Raw genomic sequence first — 17,434 nt, forward strand, 5'->3', positions numbered from 1 at the left:
AAAAAAGGGAGTTAATGTGTTGGTTAACGAGGAGCTAAGATTATAACTACAAAATGAAACAAGGAAGATGTATCTGGAACTCATGCAATTCAGTGATTTGCCTGATTCCTGATGCTTCCATGCCTGGTGTGAACAGCAAACAGACAAATGTGGCAACTGTAAAGGGGCACAGTAACCAAGGCCCTAGATCTCTGAAAGGATGAAGGTCTGGGTCACTCTACCAGGCAGCTAAACTAGACCTGCTGAATTTCTGGAAGAGAGCAAGCAAAGTCTCAAATTGGTAGTGCAGGAAGGAGATGATGAATATGAGTTTTGGTCTTTGGTTCAGTTGTAGCAACAGGAACTATAGCTTGTCTCACTAATCCTCCTGGGTAGTCTTCAATAGACTGTGACTTCTCATCACTTTGAAGATATGGTGATGGGTAGACTTAACATGGGACTCGACTCTGAATAGGCAAGGGGTAGACAGCAGAAAACACTTCTTTCGTCCCACATCACATCCTTTTGTCAGCTTCTGGCATCAGCTCACTCTGAACCACACTGAAACTACCTACAATTTAATTTCTATCTGATGACAAATATCTGACTTTGATGGTATATCTAACTAATGCACAAGCTGTGAAAAGCTTTACATGCTAATAAATACTACCAGTAAGTTCCAGACCCACAATAAACGTGATATATAAGCTTCCAATTGTCACAAAAAATTTCAATCCAGTATTAATTTCTGACAGAAATTTAACAACTCTTACGATACAAGTGTACATAATACTTATCATGCTAAAGTATTCACAAAAATTGAATCATTCACTTTGCCAAATTCACTTTTTTTTTTTGCATTGAGTCTATTTTTGAACATTAACCTCACACTGACTTCATTCTACATGCTCCTTGCATCTCTGAAATACTCCATCTTAGTACTTTATTTAGGCTATTCTATTTCTCAGCAGGGACCTTTATTTTGGTAACAAGACATACTGCCAGCTTATTATAAATGCTTTATTTATTTATTTTTTAACACAGAGGAAGCTTGGTGGCAGATCTGTAGCCACTTGATGTTTTTATAACGAAGAATTACAGTTCATCCTGTCTTATAGAATGTAAAGGTGTACTAACACGTGTATATGTAATTGTTATGAAAATTAAGCTTAGTCACTAAAAGAAGATTCGCTATCTGAACTTTCTTCTGTGTTTTTTTCACCTTCACCATCAGGCACTGGAGCATCTGGCCTCCTGAAAGAGAAGGAAAAAAAAAAAAAAGAAATTTAACGGTTTTTCCAGTTGAAAAAAAAATCACTAACTGTAAATTAGGTTCAGCCTAGAATATTGCTGCTAATAAATCTGCCAAGTCTGCGTCCTTAACTGAGAGCCCCCTGCTCTCTACCACAGCACGCTTCTCGCAGGCTTCTCCAGTACCATGGGGATTCAGTGCTATTCCTGTACAGGCCATGGCACCACTTCCTCCCGCCAGTCCTTACACAGTGCGCTACTTCAGCACTTTCTGCTTCTCATTACCACGGAGACCCAATGACAGACAGAGATGTGATCTGGAGAGGCTGGCATGACCAGTGCTAAATCCTTGCAGCCTCCAAGTGTCCATAAGGTACAGAGAGAGAAATGCTAGAAGTGGGGGAAAAAAAAAGAAAACCTTCATGTTCAGGAAAGCTGAAGGGAGTAATTTAAAAATGTAAGAGATTTCAAGAACGGCCAGTAAGAAACACAGACAATACAGAAATCTTGTAGGGGAGGAGAGTGACTGTTCAAAGGTGGTTCTTAATGTCTGCTGAGTGTTTTCACTTATATGCTTTATCATCAGATAAACATAAGAAGAATTAGTTCATAAAAATAATGTCTTTTATTGGTGTCATTGAAAACAGTCAACTTGATAAGTTCCATAGTGTTTGTTAATAAATCATTTAATCAATGTGGCAGCACTATCACTCAGCACCTATTCACTCTAACCAAGAAAGCAAATTAAGCAAAGTATACCTGGGGGAAACTAAGAGGGAAAGGAAGACTAATACAGCGGCTCTGTTTCAGTAATTAAAAGCTACAAAACTTATTTTTCTCTCAGGCTCCTTGATTCTTAATAAGATTTAAGATACCAACAAACAAAACTCTTCTTTGCCACAAATATAATAATTATTGCTAAAATAAAATGTATAGTCTCCTACTAACTTGTTATGAATTATGTTATTAGTTATTATGAATTATGGCCAAATTCTGACTTAGTTTTTAATACCATGTGTGTTGTGCTATGAAACAGAAGAAATGCTGGCACTGCTCCTTAGCAATGGGTCAAATATAAACCCCTTTGCTCTGCTGCACAATTTCAGATTATGGGGGGGCAGTCCTAAGACGGTGGAGGAATAGGACAGGGAGACCACTTTCTCCCCCACAAATTCATTGAAAGATAATTTGAACTCTGAGCAAATTCCACAAAAAAACTTCTGAACATTGGCAGAGGACACCAGGCACCCAGAAAGGCAGCCCGTTGTCTTCAAAAGGAGGTAGGACAGAATATAAAAGATAAAAAGAGAGACAAAATAGTTAGGGATGGAGACCTGTTCCGGGGAGGGAGTCCTAAAAGAGGAGAAGTTTCCAAACATCAGAAAACCCTCTCCCTGGCAGGTCTGTGGGGAGTTTTGGAATCTCAGAGGGCAACATAACTGGGAGGAAAAATGAATAAAACTCACAGATTACGTGCCTAACGGCAACTCCCAGCGGAGAAGTAGCCTAGATACTCGCATCTGCCACCAGCAAGGGGGTGCTGAACAGGTTTAGGGCAGGGACTGAGCCTGAATGCCCTGAGGGCAATGTGAAGGAGCTAACGTGAGATAGCAATGCAAACAGTGTGACAGCCAGAGAGAGAGAGGGAAAAAAGAGAGAACTTTCCCGTGAAAAGCTCTAACCTAAGGCACTGCTGGCCCGGTCACAGAACAAAGGACTGAGCTAATACCACAGGAGAGCTAGCCATCTTTGGACTGGCCCATTGCCTGCTGGAGGCAGGGAGGCAGGCGGGCAATAGCCAGAGCCAGAAAGGAGCAATCTCGGCCCCAGAGACGGCATCCTCTACCAAACTGTGAGCAGGCTCCCAGTTGCTAACCAAGTCTTCCTGGGATCCTGGACGGTTGACATCAGCCAGGAAGGTCACAGCCAGAGATCAGTTCCCCAGAGCAGACACACAGCACACTTGAGGTGGTGCTTCGGCTGTGCGCCCAGGAAACCAAGCGGCTGGGACTGGGGAGGAGATAAGACGCCCCGCCCCACCTGGGGAGAGTGCGCTCGCCAAGCACCTGGTCACCTGAGCTGCTTGGACCTAGGAAAGGCACAAAACGCAGGCCCAACTGAGTCTCCGCCTTTGTGGAGTACCCGAGAACCTGAACCTGAGCCTGGGCGGCTTAGACCTGGGAAGTGCATGCAACCCAGGGCCCGCTTTAGACAGTTCGCCTGCAGAGCAACCTGGAGTCTGAGCAGTGTAGATTGGGAAAGCACACATGCTGTGAGCTGGGGCAAACCCAGTGTGGCCGTGACAATGCGAGCACTCCCCACACACACCAGTGATATTTGTTTACAGTGTTCCTCCCTCCCCACAGGACGACTGAACAAGTGAGCCTAAATAAGTGATCACCACCCCCCCCTTGTGTCAGGGTGGAAATTAGACACCGGAGACTTGCAAACAGAAGAAGCCAAAATAAACAGAGGGAACCGCTTTGGAATCAACAGATTAAAACCCTGTAGTTAGCACCAACTACATTGGAAGGGACTTATAGACCTTGAGAAGTATAAGTTGGAACAAGGAACTATCTGAAACTGAACTGACCCGACATTGCCCACAACAGCTCCAGAGAAATTCCTAGATATATTTTTCTATTTTCATTTTTTTAATTAAAAAAATTGTAAGTCCTTTATTACTCCTTTAATTTTCATTTTATAACCTACTATTACCTTTCAAGAAAAAAGGACCCTATTTTTAAAGCAAATTTCATCTATTTTTTAATATAATTTTTGTGATTTTGTTTTTTTAATATTGTATTTTTGAGAGTCTAACCTCTACTCTCGGAGAAGGCAATGGCACCCCACTCCAGTACTCTTGCCTGGAAAATCCCATGGACGGAGGAGCCTGGTAGGCTGCAGTCCATGGGGTTGCTAGGAGTCGGACATGACTGAATGACTTCACTTTCACTTTCCACTTTCATGCACTGGAGAAGGAAATGGCAACCCACTCCAGTGTTCTTGCCTGGAGAATCCCAGGGATGGCGGAGCCTGGTGGGCTGCCGTCTATGGGGTCGCACAGAGTCGGACACAACTGACGTGACTTAGCAGCAGCAGCAACCTCTACTCTAGATTTTTAATCTTTGCTTTTTGGTATTTGTTATCAATTTTGTACCTTTAAGAATCCAATTTTCAGTACCCATTTTTACTTAGGAGTGTGATTACTGGCTTGATTGCCCTCTCCCTCTTTTGACTCTTTTTCTCCCCTAGGTCACCTCTATCTCCTCCCTCCCCCTTCTCTTCTCTACTCAACTCTGAATTTCTTTGGGTATTCCGGGCTGTGGAGAACACTTAGGGAACTGATTACTGGCTAGGTCTGTCTGTCTCTTTTGACCCCCTCTCTTCTCATCCTGTTCACCTCTATCTCCTTACTCGCTCTTCTCTTCTCTATATAACTCCGTAAACCTCTCTGGGTGTTCCAGGCGGTGGAGAGCACATAGGGATTTGATTACTGGCTAGATTGCTCTCTCCCCTTTTGATTCCCTTCTCCTCCTCCTGGTCACCTTTATCTTCCTCCTCCCTCTTCTCTTCTCCATGTAACTCAGCGAACCTTTCTGGGTGTCCCTCACTATGGAGAATCTTTTCTACATTAACCTAGATATTTTACCATCAGTGCTTATGAATGGAGAAGTCTTGAGGCTACTGTAAGAATAAGACTGAAAACAAGAGGCAGGAGATTAAACCCCAAACCTGAGAACACTAGAGAACTCCTGACTCCACGGAACATTAATCAATAAGAACTCATTCAAAAGCCTCCATACCTACACTGAAACCAAGCTGCACCCAAGAACCAACAAGTTCCAGAGCAAGACATACCATGCACATTCTCCAGCAACACAGGAACATAGCCCTGAGCTTTAATATACAGGCTGCTGAAAGCCACACCAAACTCAAGACATCTTAAAACTCACTATTGGACACTTCATTGCACTCCAGAGAGAAGAAATCCAGCTCCACCCACCAGAACACCAACACAAGCTTCCCTAACCAGGAAACCCTGACAAGCCACTCATCCAACCCCACCCACAGGGAGAAACCTCCACAATGAAGAAGAACCATGAACTGCCAGAATACAGAAAGACCACCCCAAACACAAGGCAATCTAAACAAGATGAAAAGGCAGAGAAATACTCAGCAGGTAAAGGAACATGATAAATGCCCACTGAATCAAACAAAAGAGGAGGAGATAGGGAGTCTACCTGAAAAAGAATTCAGAATAATGATAGTAAAAATGATCCAAAATCTTGAAAACAAAATGGAGTTACACATAAATAGCCTGGAGACAAGGATTGAGAAGATGCAAGAAAGGTTTAACAAGGACCTAGAAGAAATAAAAAAGTCAATCAATAATGAATAATGCAATAAATGAGATCAAAAACACTCTGGAGGGAACGAATAGTAGAATAACTGTGGCAGAAGATAGGATAAGTGAGGTGGAAGATACAATGGTGGAAATAAATGAAGCAGAGAGGAAAAAAGAATTAAAAGAAATGAGGACAATCTCAGAGACCTTTGGGACAATGTCAAACACCCCAACATTCGAATCATAGGAGTCCCAAAAGAAGAAGACAAAAAGAAAGACCATAAGAAAATACTTGAGGAGATAATAGTTGAAAAATTCCCTACAATGGGGAAGGAAATAGCCACCCAAGTCCAAGAAACCCAGAGAGTTCCAAAAGGTTAAACCAAAGGCAAATCACCCAAGACACATATTAATCAAATCAACAAAGATCAAACACAAAGAACAAATATTAAAAGCAGCAAGGGAAAAACAACAAATAACACACAAGGGGATTCACTTAAGGATAACAGCTGATCTTTCAACAGAAACTCTTCAGGCCAGGAGGGAATGGCAGGACATACTTAAAGTGATGAAAGAGAGAAAACTACAGCCCAGATTACTGTACCCAGCAAGGATCTCACTCAATTATGAAGGAGAAATCAAAAGCTTTACAGACAAGCAAAAGCTGAGAGAATTCAGCACCACCAAAACAGCTCTCCAACAAATGCTAAAGGATCTTCTCTGGACAGGAAACACAGAAGGGGTGTGTAAACTCAAACCTAAACAATAAAGGAAATGGCAATGGGATCATACTCATCAATAATTACCTTAAATGTAAATGGGTTGAATGCCCCAACCAAAAGACAAAGACTGGCTGAATGGATATGAAAACAAGACCCCTACATATGTTGTCTACAAGAGATCCACCTCAAAATAAGGGACACATACAGACTGAAAGGGAATGGCTGGAAATAGATATTTCACACAAATGGAGACCAAAAGAAAGCAGGAGTAGCAATACTCATATCAGATAAAATAGACTCTGACGTAAAGTCTGTGAAATGAGACAAAGAAGGACACTACATAATGATCAAAGGATCAATCCAAGAAGAAGATATAACAATTATAAATATATATGCACCCAACATAGGAGCACTGCAATATGTAAGGCAAATGCTAATGAGTATGAAAGGGGAAATTAACAGTAACACAATAATAGTGGGAGACTTTAATACCCCACTCACACCTATGGACAGATCAACTAAACAGAAAATTAACAAGGAAACACAAACTTTATAAATGATACAATAGACCAGTTAGACCTAATTGATATCTATAGGACATTTCACCCCAAAAGAATGAATTTCACCTTTTTCTCAAGTGCACAGGGAACCTTCTCCAGGATACAACACATCCTGGGCCATAAATCTAGCCTTGGTAAATTGAAAAAAATTGAAATCATTCCAAGCATCTTATCTGATCACAATGCAGAAGATTAGATGTCAAGTACAGGGAAAAATCTGTTAAAAATTCCAATACATGGAGGCTATCCAATATGCTTCTGAATAACCAACAAATCACAGAAAAAATAAAAAAAGAAATAAAAATCAGTATAGAAATGAATGAAATTAAAAACACAATAACCCAAAACCTATGGGACTCAGTAAAAGCAGTGCTAAGTTCATAGCAATACAAGCTTACCTCAGGAAACAAGAAAAAAGTCAAGTAAATAACCTAACTCTACACCTAAAGCAACTAGAAAGGGAAGAAATGAAGAACCCCAGGGTTAGCAGAGGGAAAGAAATCATAAAAATTAGGGCAGAAATAAATGCAAAAGAAGCAAAAGAGACCATAGCAAAAATCAACAAAGCCAAAAGCTTATTCTTTGAGAAGATAAATAAAATTGACAAACCATTAGCCAGACTCATCAAGAAACAAAGGGAGTAGAATCAGATCAACAAAATTAGAAATGAAAGTGGAGAAATCACAACAGACAATAATGAAAGACAAAGGATCATAAGAGAATACTATCAGCAACTATATGCCAATAAAATGGACAACTTGGAAGCAATGGACAAATTCTTAGAAAAGTATAACTTTCCAAAACTGAACCAGGAAGAAATAGAAAAGCTTAACAGACCCATCACAAGCACAGAAATTGAAACTATAATCAGAAATCTTCCAGCAAACAAAAGCCCAGGACCAGACGGCTTCACAGCTGAATTCTACCAAAAATTTAGAGAAGAGCTAACACCTATCCTACTCAAACTCTTCCAGAAATTGCAGAGGAAGGTAAACTTCCAAACTCACTCCATGAGGCCACCATCACCCTAATACCAAAACCAGACAAAGATGCCACAAAAAAAGAAAACTACAGCCCAATATCACTGATGAACATAGATGCAAAAATCCTTAACAAAATCCTAGCAAATAGTATTCAACAACATATTAAAAACATCATACATCATGCCCAAGTGGGCTTTATCCCAGGGATGCAAGGATTCTTTAATATCCACAAATCAATCAATATAAAACACCACATTAACAAATTAAAAGATAAAAACAATATGATTATCTCAATAGATGCAGAGAAAGCCTTTGACAAAATTCAACATCCATTTATGATAAAAAAAACCCTCCAGAAAGCAGGAATAGAAGGAACATCAGTTCAGTTCAGTTCAGTCGCTCACTCGTGTCTGACTCTTTGCGACCCCATGAATCGCAGCATGCCAGGCCTCCCTGTCCATCACCAACTCCTGGAGTTTACCCAAACTCATGTCCATCAAGTCTGTGATGCCATCCCTCAACACAATAAAAGCTATATATGGCAAACCCACAACAAACATTATCCTCAAAGGTTAAAAATTCAAAGCATTTCCCCTAAAGTCAGGAACAAGACAAGGGTGCCCACTCTCACCACTACTATTCAACATAGTGTTGAAGTTTTAGCCACAGCAATCAGAGAAGAAAAAGAAATAAAAGGAATCCAGATTCAAAAAAAAGTAAAACTCTGTTTGCAGATGACATGATCCTCTACATAGAAAACCCTCAAGACTCCAACAGAAAATTACTAGAGCTAATCAATGAATATAGTAAAGTTGCAGGATATAAAATTAACACACAGAAATCCCTTGCATTCCTATACACTAACAATGAGAAAACAGAGAAACTAAGGAAACAATTCCATTCACCACTGCAACAAAAAGAATAAAATACTTGGGACTATATCTACCTAAAGAAACAAAAGGCCTATATATAGAAAACTATAAAACACTGATGAAAGAAGTCAAAGAAGACACAACTAGATGGAGAAATATACCATGTTCATGGATTGGAAGAATCAATATAGTGAAAATGAGTATACTACCCAAAGCAATCTATAGATTCAATGCAATCCCTATCAAGCCACCAACGGTTTTTTCTACAGAACCAGAACAAATAATTTCACAATTCGAATGGAAATATGGACCTGGAGGAATCAACACTATGGTACTGGCACAAAGACAGAAATATAGATCAATGGAACAAAATAGAAAGCCCAGAGATAAATCCATGCACCTATGGACACCTTATCTTTGACAAAGGAGGCAAGAATATACAATGGAGAAAAGACAATCTCTTGAACAAGCAGTGCTGGGAAAACCGGTCAACCACTTGTAAAAGAATGAAACGAGAACACTTTCTAACACCATACACAAAAATAAACTCAAAATGGATTAAAGATCTAAACGTAAGACCAGAAACTATAAAACTCCTTGAGGAAAACATAGGCAAGACACTCTCTGACATAAATCACAGCAGGATTCCCTATGACTCACCTCCCTGAGTAATGGAAATAAAAGTAAAATTAAACAAATAGGACCTAATTAAACTTAAAAGTATTTGCACAATGAAGGAAACTATAAGCAAGGTGAAAAGACAGCCTTCAGAATGGGAGAAAATAATAGCAAACAAAGCAACTGACAAAAAATTAATCTCAAAAATATATAAGCAGCTTCTGCAGCTCAATTCCAGAAAAATATACAACCCAATCAAAAAACGGGCAAGAGAACCAAACAGACATTTCTCTAAAGAAGACATACAGATGGCTAACAAACACATGAAAAAATGCTCAACATCACTCATTATCAGAGAAATGCAAATCAAAACCACAATGAGGTACCATCTCACTCACGCTGGTCAGAATGGCTGCGATCCAAAAGTCTACAAGCAATAAATGCTGGAGAGGGTGTGGAGAAAAGGGAACCCTCTTACACTGTTGGTGGGAATGCAAACTAGTACAGCCACTATGGAGAACAGTGAGGAGATTCCTTAAAAAACTGGAAACAGAACTGCTGTATGACCCAGCAATCTCACTGCTGGGCATACGCACCGAGGAAACAAGAATTGAAAGAGACACGTGTACCCCAGTGTTCATCGCAGCACTGTTTATAATAGCCAGGACATGGAAGCAACCTAGATGTCTATCAGCAGACAAATGGGTAAGAAAGTTGTGGTACATAAACACAATGGAATATTACTCAGCCATTAAAAAGAATACATTTGAATCAGTTCTAATGAGGTGGATGAAACTGGAGCCTATTGTACAGAGTGAAGTAAATCAGAAAGAAAAACATCAATACAGTATACTAATGTGCATATATATGGAATTTAGAAAGATGATAACAATGACCCTATATGTGAGACAGCAAAGAAGACACAGTTGTATAGAATAGTGTTTTGGACTCTGGGAGAAGGTGAGGGTGGGATGATTTGAGAGAATAGCATTGAAACACGTATATCATATGTGAAAGAGATCACCAGTCCAGGTTCAATGCATGAGAAAGGGTGCTCAGGGCTAGTGTACTGGGATGACCCTGAGGGATGGGATGGAGAGGGAGGTGGGAGGGGTGTTCATGATGGAGAACACATGCACACCCATGGCAGATTCATGTCAGTGTATGGCAAAACTACTACAATATTGTATAGTAATTAGCCTCCAATTAAAATAAATAAATTAAAAAAAATTTTAGATTATGCCCATGAGGATGTCACATGTACTCAGTATAATAAAGTGTTAGAGCCAAGTACAGCTTTTAGTGGTTTTGACTGATTCTCCACTGCCTAAAATGCTAACATGGGAACACAGTCTTCATTATTCTCCACAGAAGCAAGAACTCTACTAGTAGTGGGTATAAATACTGGGTTCAAATCCTAGCCTTGCTATGTAGTTTCTGAGCAACTTTGGGGAAACTATTTAACTAGACTGTGTATCCAACTGACTGACTGGATTGCGGTGAATATTAGGATGAATTACTAACTGCAAAATACACTGAATAATATGTGGCACATTGTTGTTGTTGTTCAGTCACTCAGTCATGTCCCGACTCTTTGTGACCCCATGAACTGTAGCATGCTAGGCCTCCCTGTCCTTCAATATCTCCCAGAATTTGCTCAAACTCATGTCCATTGAGTGGGTGATACCATCCAGCCATCTCATCTTCTGTCATCCTCTTCTCCTCTTGCCTTCAGTCTTTCCCAACATCAGAGTCTTTTCCAATGAATCGGCTCTTTGCATAAGGTGGCCAAAGTATTGGAGCTTCAGCTTCAGCATCAGTCCTTCCAACGAATATTCAGGACTGATTCCCTTTAGGATTGACTGGGTTGATCTCCGTGCAGTCCAAGCGACTCTCAAGAGTCTTCAACACCACAGTTCGAAAGGATCAATTCTTCAGTGCTCAGCCTTTTTTATTGTTCAACTCTCACACCTGTACATGACTACTGCAAAAACCATAGCTTTGACTATACTGACCTTTGTCAGCAGAGTGATGTCTCTGCTTTTTAATATGCTGTCGAGGTTTGTCATGTGGCACATAGTAGGTATATTAAATAATGGCTATCTATTATTATGATTATAATTCTCATTGTTATCATGTACCTACTACATGGCCAAGAAAGTTTTTAGGTGCTGCAGGTACAGAAACAAATAATAAGTAGTTGCTGCTCTGAAGCTGATAATTTAGTGGGGGAGACAGAAGGAAATAAACTATTCTTATACAGTGTGATACACAAAATATAGTTGTAGTAACTACACTTGTTTGAAAGGAAAAGGTAATTCATTCTGCTAGCGTTACTGATACGGGAGACTCGGGTTCGATCCCTGGGTTGGGAAGATCTCCTGGAGAAGGAAATGGCAACCCACTCCAGTATTCTTGCCTAGAGAATCCCATGGACAGAGAAGCCAGGTAGGCTGCATAGGTCCACGGGGTCGCAAAGAGTCAGACACGACTGAGCGACTTCACTTCAGTGTTAGTCACAGAAAACTCAAGAAAGGTGAATACATTTGTGAAGAGTGTTGGGATAGGGATGAATTTGTCAGAAACAGAAAATGTGGGAATAAGTGGGGATGAGAGCATTCTGAATAAAGAAAAACAGGGATGGTGCAGCACAGTGCATTTGGGACCTATAAATCTTTTGGTAGCTAGGGTGTAGAAAAGTAACTGGGGTAAAACAGTAGATGAAATTAGGTCATTTGGTAGGGACAATAGGTGGAGAGTGCAGAGAAGTTATATGAAATGTCAGTTTTCAGTGAAATCACACAACTAAGTTTAGGAATTTTAAGAAGTCATTTTTTAAAAAATTTAAGTATAGTTGGTGTACATAATTATATAAGCCACAGGTGTACAATGCAGTGATTCACAATTTTTAAAGGTAATATTCTATTTATAGTCATTATAAAATATTGGCTATATACTCTGTGCTGTACAATATATCCTTGTAACTTACTTATATATAAGTTTGAACCTTTTAATCCCCTCTTGATATTGCCCCTACCACCTCTCTCCCCCAACTGGTAACCACTAGTTTGTTCTCTATATCTGTGAGTTTGCATCTTTTTTGTTATACTCACTAGGGTTTACTGATATTTTTCAGATTCCACATGTATAAGTCGTATCATACAGTATTTGTTTTTCTCTGCCTGACTTGCTTCACTTAGCATAATACCCTCCAAGTCCATCCAAATGGCAAAACTTCATTCTTTTGTACGGTTGAATAATATTCTATTGGATATATATACCAAGTCTTTAACCATTCATCTGTTGATGGACACTCAAGAAGTCATTTATGTTTTTAACTGAGATATAATTCACATACCATAAAATTCACCATTTAAAATTTTACAAATTAGAGTTTTAGTATATTCACAAGGTTGTGCAACCATTACTGCTATCTAATTGTAGAACATTTTCATTACTGCAAAAAGAAACCTAAAACTCATTAGCAGACACATTCCATTTCCTTTCACCCTCATCCTCTGATGACCATGAATCTACTTTTCTGCGTCTATGGATTTGTCTATTCAGGACATTTCATATAAATAGGATTGAGGATATTTAGCCTTTTTTTTCAAGATTCTTTCACTTGATAAAATGTTTTCAAGGTTCTTCCATGTTGTAGCATTTATCAGTACTTCATTCCTTTTTATGGTGAATATTATTCCATTGCATGGATATACCAATTTGTTTATCCATTCATCAGTTGATGAACATTTAGGTTATTCCTACTTTTTGGCTGTTATGAATAATGCTAGTGGAACATCTGTGTACAAGTTTTAGTGTGAATGTATGTTTAGAATACTCGAGTACAAACCTCAAGTAGAACTGCTGAGTCATCTGGTTAACTCCATGTCTGACTTTTTGAGGAACTGTCAAACTGTTTTCCCCACTGAATGCGTCATTTTATATTTCCACCATCAGAATATGAGAGTTATAATTTCTCCATATCCTTGTCAACACTTGTTATTCTCTTTGTTCATTTCTTCCTTTTCTCATTTTTTTTTTGTGGTATAATACACATAACATAAAACTTACCATCTTAACCATTTAAAAGTGTACAGTTCAGTGGTGCTGAGTACATTCACAGTATTGTGCAATCATCACCACTTAACCAACCTCCAGAATTCTTTTCATGTTGCGAAACTGAAACTCTGTACCAGTTAAACAATAACTCCTCATTTCTCTCTCCTTCTAGCCTGTGACAACCACTCCACTACTTTCTGTCTCTATGAATTTGTCTACTCTAGGTACCTCATGTAGGTGGAATTATACAATACCTGTCTTTTTGTGACTGTCTTCTTTCATTTATCATGTCTTCAAGATTCATCCATATTGTACCATGTATCAGAATTTGTTTTCAATTTTAGGAATAATAATACTTCATTGTATGCAGATAATACATTTTGTTAATCCATTCACTTATGGATGGGCATTTGGGTTGTTTCTACTTTTGGACTATTGTGAAAAATGCTGCTATGAACATGAGTATACAAGCATCTATTTGAATCTCTGCTTTCACTTTTTTGAGTATATGCCCAGAAGTGATTTTTGGAGAAATTGCCATACTGTTTTCCACAGCAATTATATAATTTTACATTCCCACCCAGAGTGTACCAGGGTTACAATTTCTTCATATTCTTACTGATACTTTTTTGCTTGCCCTCATTCATTTTTAAAATAAATTTAAAGCTACTTTGAACTGTAATTGCTATGAAAACAAAAGAAAAGCTACATACTAGAGTTCCTTTTGTTATATAAAAAACTTCAAAAATTGTGAAAATCAAATGAGGTTAATACATGAAAACATTTTATAAGTTATAAAGCTTTAAAAATGTTAATGTAATAATAAAACTCTTAACAACATTTCCAAACTGGATATTCATATTAATATTCTTAGGGGGAATAGTATTTGGCTTTTGAATAATCAGAACTGCTCTGGCTTGATTCTGTGTGTGTGTGTGCATGCGCGTGTGCATACCTTTTAATTTTCTTTCATAGAAAGAAGTTTTAAAGATATGTTTTAAATGGTTGCTACTTTACTAGTCACACTTCACTACTAAATTGTGGAAATGAAGATTTCATAATACTCTCAGTATTTTAAACAATATAAATGAATCACTAAAAAAGACTATGTCAGCAAAATGCAGAAAAAAATAAGTCATATTCATGATTTATCATGTATATATTTTTAAAAATCTCAATCTTTAGTGTTATCTTGGTAGCTATATTTTAATAAGCATACTTATATAATTTGTGGCATTAAGATTATCAATAAAAGTCTTAGTAAAAGCAAACTTTTTAAAGCTTAACTTTAAACTCCTTACTGTTTAATTTCTTTAAAAAGAGATATTTTCAAAGATTACTAGGTTGACCTCAACTAAAACTGAGCCAAAATTTAGAAAGGAAAGGACTGCTGCTGCTGCTGCTAAGTCACTTCAGTTGTGTCCGACTCTGTGCGACCCCAGAGATGGCAGCTCACCAGGCTTCCCTGGGATTCTCCAGGCAAGAACACTGGAGTGGGTTGCCATTTCCTTCTCCAATGCATGAAAGTGAAAAGTGAAAGCAAAGTTGCTCAGTTGTGTCTGACTCTTAGCGATCCCATGGACTGCAGCCTACCAGGCTCCTCCGCCCACGGGATTTTACAGGCAAGAATACTGGAGTAGGTTGCCATTGCCTTCTCCGAAAGGACTAACCATATACAAATCAGTACTTTTTAGCAAACAGGATGCTGTGTGCATGTTTTTCTGTCATCTTTCTCCCATTTACATAAACAAGACTGTCAACCACAATCCCTGCTGTCTTCATCCTTTCCTTATACCGTTCCTTGTTTCAGTCACATAATCCAGGACTGGCAGGTCAGGAGAATCATTCTCTGTAAAGAGACCGGCATAAGGAAGGGCTCATAAACCAAACGGGGACAATCAGAATGCTTCCCTAGAAATGAGCTATGGACTATGGAGAAGGGGTTCTCTTTCCTTTCAGTTGGTGAAACTAGCAATATTACAGCCATTTAAAATATAAAGCATATATTATTTGCTAATTCCTTGTTTTCCAGGAGGAAGCTTATCAGCAGTAGGAGAAAAGTGGATTATTATGCCATGTTTGATTAAAGGCAGACCGAGGTACAGGTGAGAGAAAATACCAACCAGCCAGCAATAATGGTGCTGTGACCCTGATTTTGTCCTGCTTAGACTTCTTAGGAATGTGAGTCAATAACTTCCCTTTTTACTTTAGCTAGTTTGAGTTACGTTTCTGTGATCCTGTACATAAAGGAGTCTTAAGATATAAATATCATTGATCTGTTTTCATTAAAAAGAGATTTACATTTGTGCTTAAAATCAAAACCACTTTGATGGCAAACATTATAAATATTCTTTGGAAAAACATTTATTTATGTAGGTAAATAGTTTAAAGATATTTTTCATTTTCTTTCCATTTAAAACAGTGGAATTTAAAGCAGATAAAGTGCCAAAAACATGGTTAGAGCAAATACTGCTGAGTAGCAGGGTTGTGGGGATAGGGTGTGATAGTTATTCAAATCACTTTTCAATATCAACTATAGCACACACAGTTATAATGTCACATGATACTTGTCAATTAGTGTTGTTCTCAGTGTTAGTTTCATGTCTGACTCTTTTTGACCCCATGGACTGTAGCCCACCATATTCCTCTGTCCACGGGATTCTCCAGGCAAGAATACTGGAGTGGGTTGCCATTTCCTTCTCCAGGGGATCTTTCTGACCCAGGGATTGAACTCAGGTCTGCCTGTGTTGCAGGCAGATTCTTTACCATCTGAGCCACCTATGCAATAGTTAATAAGTGGTCTTAAGGAAACAGCCAAACACTGAATTCCTGAACTAAGATTCAGTTCAGTCCAGTTCAGTCGCTCAGTTGTGTCCGACTCTTTGTGACCCCATTAATCGCAGCACGCCAGGCCTCCCTGTCCATCACCAACTCCGGGAGTTCACTCAGACTCATGTCCATCGAGTCAGTGATGCCATCCAGCCATCTCATCCTTGGTGGTCCCCTTTTCCTCCTGCCCTCAATCCCTCCCAGCATCAAAGTCTTTTCCAGTGAGTCAACTCTTTGCATGAGGTGGCCAAAGTACTAGTTACATTGACTATATAAAGACATTTGGGATAGTTAAAAAAAAAAAAAAGAGAGACAATTTTGACTACAGTAACTAGTAAGACTTATTTCAGCATTACGTTTACTCAAACTACACACAGTTTGGTCTTTTCTATTCTGAATGTCCATCAAGGCAGGTATACCTGTTCTTTGCTGTGGTAAGCAGATTCCCCAGCCAGAGAAACAACACAATGCCTAATATGATAAAGAAAAAGAAAGCTAGCTATCCTAGGTAAGATGGGTTTCTGCTGTTTATCTTGGGGTTCTTACATCCCAATAGCTCCCCTAACTTCTTGCTTGCTAGACACTGGCAGACCCCAACTGTTTTTAACACTGCTTCTTCAATATTTTTATTATCTCTTATCTCTCACTGTTGTGAAGCAACAGTTAGAACTGGACATGGAACAACAGACTAGTTCCAAATCAGAAAAGGAGTACATCAAGGCTGTACATTGTCACTCTGCTTATTTAACTTATATGCAGAGTATATCATGAGAAATGCTGGGCTGGAAGAAGCACAAGCTAGAATCAAGATTGCCAGGAGAAATATCAATAACCTCGGATATGCAGATGACACCACCCTTATGGCAGAAAGTAAAGAAGAACTAAAGAGCCTCTTTATGAAAGTGAAAGAGGAGAGTGAAAAAGTTGGCTTAAAGCTCAACATTCAGAAAATGAAGATCATGGCATCCGGTCCCATCACTTCATGGGAAATAGATGGGGAAACAGTGGAAACAGTGGCTGACTTTATTTTGGGGGGCTCCAGAATCACTGCAGATGGTGACTGCAGCCATGAAATTAAAAGAGGCTTCCTCCTTGGAAGGAAAATTATGACCAACCTAGACAGCATATTCGGAGAAGGCAATGGCACCCCACTCCAGTACTCTTGCCTGGAAAATCCCATGGACGGAGGAGCCTGGTAGGCTGCAGTGCA

General features: G+C 39.1%; 1 protein-coding gene across 2 annotated transcripts in view; it reads right to left on the reverse strand.

The window, feature by feature from the left end:
• Positions 1–1,032: 1,032 nt before the first annotated feature.
• Positions 1,033–17,434, reverse strand: part of WASHC3 (WASH complex subunit 3) — a 55,177-nt gene continuing 38,775 nt past the window's right edge. For both annotated transcript variants that reach the window (XM_068971800.1, XM_068971798.1), the window contains exon 7: positions 1,033–1,233. In XM_068971800.1, the coding sequence (XP_068827901.1) occupies positions 1,149–1,233 (85 nt within the window). In that variant the 3' untranslated portion in view covers positions 1,033–1,148. The remainder of the gene's footprint in view (positions 1,234–17,434) is intronic.

This window comes from Capricornis sumatraensis, chromosome 4 (genome assembly GCF_032405125.1).
Source record: "Capricornis sumatraensis isolate serow.1 chromosome 4, serow.2, whole genome shotgun sequence".
Lineage (NCBI taxonomy): Eukaryota > Metazoa > Chordata > Mammalia > Artiodactyla > Bovidae > Capricornis > Capricornis sumatraensis.